We start from the raw sequence: 7511 nt of genomic DNA, 5'->3' as shown, positions 1-7511 counted from the left end.
TCTCGCCTGCCCTGCTGCACGGGGCCCTCTTCCTGTTCCTCTCGGCCAACGCCCTGGGCAATTACGTCCTGGTCATCCAGAACTCCCCCGACGACCCGGCCGCCTGACACGGGCAAGAGCGGCCACCGGACGTAGGGCCTGGCCCCTGGAGGCCCCTGGGGCCTCGGGGGACCTCTAGCCTACTTGATCCGGGTTGGAGAACTGGGGAGGGCTCCCCCCGGAAGGGTAGGGGTCAGACGCGAGGCGCGGGAGGAGCGCGCGAGGGCGCCCCCTGGACACCGCGGTCAGTTTTCCTCTCGCCCTGGGCTCCACAGGAATGTAATCGAGGATGCTGGCCCTGCGGCTGCTCAACGTGGTGGCCCCCGCCTACTTCCTGTGCATCTCCCTGGTGACCTTCGCGCTGCAGCTCTTCCTATTCCTGCCCAGCATGCGCGAGGACCCCTCGGCTGCCCCGCTCTTCTCGCCTGCCCTGCTGCACGGGGCCCTCTTCCTGTTCCTCTCGGCCAACGCCCTGGGCAATTACGTCCTGGTCATCCAGAACTCCCCGGACGACCTGGGCGCCTGCCACGGGTCCTCGGCCAGCAGGGCGCCGTGCTCCCCGCCCAGCACCCACTTCTGCCGAGTGTGCGCCAGGGTCACCCTGAGGCACGACCATCACTGTTTCTTCACCGGCAACTGCATCGGCAGCAGAAACATGCGCAACTTCGTCCTGTTCTGCCTCTACACCTCCCTGGCCTGCCTCTACTCCATGGTGGCCGGCGTGGCCTACATCTCTGCCGTCCTTTCCATCTCCTTCGCCCACCCCCTGGCCTTCCTCACGCTTCTGCCCACCTCCATCAGCCAGTTCTTCTCCGGTGAGTGGGCCTTGGCAGGAGGTTGGGCTTTACATAAAGACCCTCCAACCCCAAGGGTTGCCAGATTTAGCAAATAAAAATAACATTTTGGATAAACAACACAGTACCATTTTAGTACGATTATGTCCCAGTATCGCATGAGACATACTTTTACTGAGAAAACTTTCTGTTGTCTATTTGCAATTCTAATTACCTTTGGACATGCTCCTCTTCAGGTGGCAACCTCCTCCCCTCCCACCCGCTATCCTCATCTGTCATATTATCCAGTTACTGTAGGGACAGGGCATCCAGGCAAGACACCTGCTCTGCACTAGGCAGGGCTGAGTGCTGGCCAGCCTTCCTACAGCCTCGTGGGGTGTACCCAAGCCCTGACCTTCTTCTGCCAGGTCCCCAATCCCGCTCACACACCGCCAAGGACTTTGCCCTCCAGAGGTCTTGCCAAGTGACCACAGTGAGAGTGAGCTTAGCACCAGGCCAGCTCCAGCAAGAGGCTGAGCCCCGTCCTTCTGTCCAGAACGCAGATGGTTCAGAGCGGGGAGAACTCTGGCAGGAGACACAGCCCGGTTTAAGAGCTCCATCATATAGTACAGTCATGGGCCTAGAGTGGGCTCTGACCTTCTGGGAGGCTCTGACACCTGCAGGAGCCAGACACGTGAGCTGTTACACCGGTGCCCAGCTGGTGGGGACTGGGCTTGTGGGGGGCAGCTCTTACCACTTCACCTGGCTTTGAAATGTGCCCCTGCTTCATTTCCTTTCACTCCCTCCTGCCCTGGCCTTTGGCTCTGACAGCTTGGTACTACGCATTGTGTATGTGTGTGTGTGTGTGTGTGTGAGACTGTTATCTCCATTTCTCAGGTGGGAATAAATGATTTGCCCAGCGTCTTACTACTACTTGGGAGCAGTCTCCAGCCTGCCTCCCAGGTCCTTAAACCTTGTCCAGGGCTCTTTCTCAGCAGCACAGGGAATAGAACATGCTGCCTCTCTTATTGACCTTCCGGGGACAAGGCACAGCTACTTCTTCTGAGAGAGCCCAAGACAGCCTTGATGTGCTTGGTTGGTCATTCATAAAACCCCGCCCCCATCCTGGGGGAAGCCATCATTTCTGTCTCTGCTATGGCCGCAGCCTGTTTTTTTCCAGGCACTGAGCTACCATGGTGTTTGGCAGTGGGAACTCAGACCAAGAGAGGACTCAGCTCGAAGGTTTGCCCTGAGGGCTGGTGACTGAGCTGGGCCCAGAACACAGAGCTCCTGGGCCTTCTGGATTTGTTATTGGCATAAGAGACTGCTGGGACTAAAATAACCAGGATGGGGGGGGCTAGGGGGGCGGGCCGGGGGGGGGTGGAGTGTGAGCTCAGACAGGTGGAGGGATGAGAAGCGCCAAAGAGCCTGCTTACACTTTGTTTTCCAAGTGGTTCACCAGCCATAAAAATGGATGGCTCCAGAAGGAGGATCTTGAATTGGTTTGATCTGAGATAAGTCTGGGCTTGAGGCCTGTCCATATGTGCTAGGTTTGGGGGGTAGGAAGAAAATAGAAGGGCCCCTTTCCTTTGATCTGATGGGAAAACAGTCAGTCAGTGCCCACTTTGGGGCCTGGAGTGCTTTTCCAGCAGAAGGTTGGCTCCCACTGTCTTTCACCTCCTCACCACTCCCACTAGGAAAACCAGGCCAAGATTTCTAATCTCCAGCTCTCCCGTCTCATTCTCCTGCTTGGCTGGCCTTTCTTCCTTCGTCTTGCCATCTCTTCTTCTCTCTCCTTTCCCCCAAATGCCCCACCTGTTCCGCTTCCTCCTCTCACTCTTCTTCCCTAATTCCCCTTACAAATGGTTGAGAGCACACCCTCTCTCATCTGCTCAGGAGCATAGGTGGACAGGAGGGTGGGAGAAAAGTTCCCTAAAAATTGAAGGACCAATTTTGGCGTAATGGTTATGTCTCTGGACTCCCATGTAGTCGACCGCAGTTTGAGTCCCAGATCTGGTGGCTTAAACTCACACTGGGCGCGTGTGTGTGCGTGTCCAAGATCCTGAGAGGAGAATGGAGGAGAAGGGATTGCAGCATGGCCATCTCCCCTGGGGGATGATTTCTCGCTTTCTGTCTCTCTGTTTCTTTCTGGCGAGTGCACGCACCCTATGCCAAAAAACTTCTCCAAAAAAGAAAGAAAAAAGAAAAGAAAAGAAAAAGAAATTGAGCTGTCCTCAGCTCTGGTACAGTCTGAGCCAGAACTGTCACCAGTCTAGCATGGTCATGAACATGAACCCTGAGAGACAAAAGGGGGACGGGTCTTCTAAGTGAAGGTGGCTGCTGACCACAGGCTCTTGGCTGATGCCAAAGATGGAGGAGGCTAGCTAGTTAGCTTTAGAAGTTGTCCTTCTTTTGGCTATGTGGGATAGATCGTGGTTGTGCCACCTCCCCGAACCACTTTTTTATCTGGGACAAGGCGATGACGTGATCTGACCTGCATCGTGGTGTTTGGACACGTATGCCCGCTTGCTAGGTGCCACCTGAAAGGTCATTAGAAGGAAAAGGGAACTAACATTTATTGAGCACCTATCATGCACTGCACGTCTCCTTCCTTCCAGTCCTCAGGACAAGTCTGTGAGGGAAGTATTATGATGTCTATTTTAAAGGCTCGGTAAGGTTAGGTTGCTTTAAAGCCACACAGCAGGTAGGACTCCAACCCAAGAGTTGAACTTGGGGTTTCTGGTCTCCAAAGCCCAAGCTCTTTCCACTTTACTGCATTGCCTCTCTGGGGCTGCCTCCCTGGAGCTGTTTCTTGATGAATGAGCCACTTTGGGAGGGCGGAAGCTTCTTGATATGAATGTATTAAAGAAGGTCTGAGTGATGATGTGTCAAAGGTGTGACAGAGGGGCTGGGAGGTGTCCTGGTGATTAAGGTGCTGGACTTCCACATGGTCACCCATGGTTCGAGTCCCATACCTGGTGATTTGGTTTTTCTCTCTCTGTGTCTCTCTTAACAAATTGAAGAACAATAATAATAAATAAAATTAAATGAATAATTATTTTTTAAAAAAGTTTAGAAGATGTGATAGATGCTTGGTGGGAGTCTGGTACAGGGGAGATTGCCTAATGTGAGTTTCCAGGCCCTTTAAGCAAATTCTGTGATTTTTCTAACAGAAGCAGAACTATTATTAAATAGTTAAGAAAAGCTGAAGCAACCATGCCAGGTAACTTCAAACACTTGGAGAGAAAGCAGGTCCCCAGAATAGCCTTTTGTAACTGCTGCATGGGGCTAGGAAAAGGCTGCAAGGTCTTTTCCTCGTGCCTTGATTTAGTGCCAGAAAAAAAGCCTATGGGAAACAGCTTCCATCCGCCCAGTCTCGTCCCTGGGGCTGAGTTGCAAGGCAGGCCTGAGCTTGACAGCTCTGATGTTCTCCGCCCCAGCTTGAGGCTGTTCCTACCCATCAGCATCGCTCGAGCCCGAAGGGCACCCTGGGCCCAGGCTCCTCCAGCCTGCCCATGGCCACCCAAGCTCATCTGGGCCACAAGGAGGAAACAGTCAGTGGATGGCATAAGCCCTGGCCCACCATTGCCCTGGGACCAGTGGAGGGCTCCTCCAAGGCCAGCTGGAGTGCACTTTCTTCCTCTGGGCAGCTGGATCTATTTGTCTCCAGCTTTGCAAAGAGAAGTCTGTGATCCAAGCTTCCAGGGATGAGAGCAAGAGGAGGCCGCAAATGAGCAAACCTGAGTTGGAGGGCATCCTCTGCCCAGAGCGGATGAGTTTGAAAAGCCTAGTCCTTGGCGGGGGTGGGGTCTAAGAACTAAAGGCTGGGGAGACTTGGGAAGAGGCTGGAGCAAGGAGGGTGAGGTTGAGATTTGGGCCAACCTGTGGCCTTGTGATGAATGCTGCTGAATTCCACATGACCTGGATTCGGGGTCTTGAAAAACACACTGGGCACATGTGCATGCACACCCAAAATCCCAAATGAGGGGGAAATGGAGAAGGGATTGTGGTGTAACCATGCACCATGAGGGGTGCTTTCTTGCTTTCCCTCTCTTTTTCCATCTTTCTCTGGTGAGCATACACCACCTCTGGATAGAATACGCAGCAGTATAAGTCTTCCGCCTCACTGAAGGAGGTAGTGGGGTTGCCCTACAAGGAGGGAAGGACTAAGGAGGGCTTTCGAGTTCTCTCCTGGGCCCACTGCCCTGGCTGGGAGGCAGGTCAAGGTAGGTGTCTTTATGGCAGTTGCCAAAGCTGCAGCCCATCCAGGATTCCTGGAAAGGAGAAAGGGAAAGCTTGATGGTCTTAGGGTTTCAGCTTGAACCCCTTTTACATATAGGCTCCTTGTCCGTAAAGGGACCCTCAGCCAGGGGCACAGCACAGGGTGGGAACTGGAATGTCAACTTGTGCATACATCGTTTCCCTGAATCATACAACTCTATGAAATCATTATTATACCCATTTACAGATGAGCAAATTGCAACTCAGAGGTTAAGAAACATGTGGGGACCAGCAGGTGGCGTGGTGGTTAAGGTGCTGGACACTCCCACATGGCCGACTATGGTTCAAGTCCGGACCTGGCAGCTTCCTTTCTCCCTTTCCCTCTCTTTCTCTCTCTCTCTCTCTCTCTGTGTGTGTGTGTGTGTGTCTGGTCAAATTAAAACAAATGAATGAATAAATAAAGTTAAATAAAAATAATTAAAATAATAATAATAATAATTTAAGAAACATGCATGTCCATAGAGCTGGCAGATTCAAACAGTATAGATAACCCACCCACACTCAGAGGAGGAGTGTGGGGTCTTACTCAGTGATATCTGAACCAGTAATAGGGTGTGTTTGGTTTGGAGAGACTCAGGGGAGAGCCTATCCCATGGCAGGGGGCTGAACCCATGACCTTGGGGTCCTCTTCTGGCCTTAGCAGGCTTGGACCCACAGGACAATTGTGGCCAAATGTTCTAGTGGCATAGCGTCCTCTTGTTAACATTAATGACTGAATTATTCTGAGTTGGAGCTCTGTGTGCCCTTGAGGCGAAGCTCGTGACTTACTCTTCCCGATGGCTAGGCCCTGTTCTCCATCATGCTGTCACTTTCCTTCGTCCTCCCAGCCAGTGCTCCCAGCTCCATAGGGAGAAGGCGCTGCAGTCTAGACAGCTGCCCAGACATGGCGCTTTAGGGTCCTCAGCATGCCCTGCTCTCTTCCTGAGAAAACTCCTTCTCCATGCCTCCTGCCCAGAAAGAAGCAGCAGAGAGAGGAGGGCATCTCTAACTCTAGGGGAATGTTGATAGTATCAAGATCCTACCCTAGAAGCAGAGGGCTCTCCTTGCTGAGCTCATCAGGCATGGATTCCTGCTCCCCCAGTCCCCGGTTCACCCCTCTTGCTTCTGGGGCCATCAGCACTAAGGAAAAGTTAGGGCAACTAGTACATCCTTCCTCTTCCTTGCGCTGCAGCGCTGAGATTGCTACAAAATGCAGCTTCAATCTCATTAATCTCCCTCCCTCCCAGCGGAAAGCGCCTGCCTAAATTGCGTTCTGTACGTGGCCTGGGTGTAAAGCGGCTCTGGTATCTCCCCTCCCCCGCAGGAGCTGTCCTCGGTTCTGAAATGTTCGTCATCCTCATGCTCTACCTCTGGTTTGCCATCGGCCTGGCCTGCGCCGGCTTCTGCTGCCACCAGCTGCTGCTGATCCTCCGGGGGCAGACTCGCCACCAGATGCGGAAGGGGGTGGCAGTGAGGGCCCGGCCCTGGCGCAAGAACTTACAGGAGGTCTTCGGAAAGAGGTGGCTGCTAGGCCTGCTGGTGCCCATGTTCAATGTCGGCAGCGAGAGCTCCAAGCAGTGGGACAAGTAGCAGGTGCTCCCATCCTTTCCCTCTCTGTGCGTCTCGACTGCTCCTGAACATAAGACCAGGCACCCTTGTCTCCACCCACGACCCTCTGCAACTTCGGGCTGGTTAAGTGTCAGCATCCACCCCTGATCTTCAACCCATAGAGAACAGCATTGGCTGGTGGATCAAGACAAGGAAGGAAGAAAATGGCCACCCAGGCATTGCAAGGCTCCTCACAAGCCAGCCCGGTGGCCACTGTTAGTATGCCTCCGCTTTTGTTCCTTCCACAGGGCTCCCTGCTTTTCCCCACTGTGCTTCCCCGCTGCCTGGCTTCTGCTCTCTCCGTGGCTTGTGACCCCTCTGCTCTCTACCAGCGTCCTTCCTCCCAGCCCCTTGTTGGGAAGATTCTCTCTGCTGGTATGACACCCCTGGGACCTGGAGGCTGGCAAACATGTGCCATTTCCATGTGGCGAGGCAGCCAGGGCAGCTCTGCCAACTGCTAGGGATGGGGAAGGGTGGGCATGTGGCCCACCCTGCTGGGTGATGTGGGCAGTGAAGGGAAAGGACCTCAGTAGCTTGCTGCCCGCCTCCAAGGCTCAAGGCCCTTTCTCTGGGAAACAACAGCCCATGGCGTGGTTCTGACTGCCTCTGCTGGCCACCCAGCCCAGTCCAGGACATGGCGGCATGCCTCTTTCCTCTGGCGCTCTGCCAGAATTCCCCCCTCGGTCTTCAGCATCCATGTCTTTGTCAGATGCTGGGAAGGCAAGGAGGAAGGGATCGATACATGAGGGAGACATGTGACAGTATAACTGTGCGGAAGGGGGCGTGTGTGAGAGAGACAGAGAGATTGGTGGTGAGGAGCGTTGCTATGAG

General features: G+C 53.9%; 1 protein-coding gene across 1 annotated transcript; it reads left to right on the top strand.

Annotated features, from left to right (window-relative positions):
- Positions 1-317: 317 nt before the first annotated feature.
- Positions 318-6827, top strand: ZDHHC22 (zDHHC palmitoyltransferase 22). Its single transcript, XM_006157075.1, has 2 exons — positions 318-854; positions 6397-6827. Exons 1-2 carry the CDS (start codon positions 329-331, stop codon positions 6660-6662), a joined length of 792 nt encoding a protein of 263 aa, XP_006157137.1. The 5' UTR covers positions 318-328; the 3' UTR covers positions 6663-6827.
- Positions 6828-7511: the final 684 nt, after the last annotated feature.

This window comes from Tupaia chinensis, unplaced genomic scaffold (genome assembly GCF_000334495.1).
Source record: "Tupaia chinensis unplaced genomic scaffold, TupChi_1.0 Scaffold000528_1, whole genome shotgun sequence".
NCBI lineage: Eukaryota > Metazoa > Chordata > Mammalia > Scandentia > Tupaiidae > Tupaia > Tupaia belangeri.
Note: the sequence above shows the minus strand (reverse complement) of the source record. Positions and strands in the feature narration are given on the sequence as shown.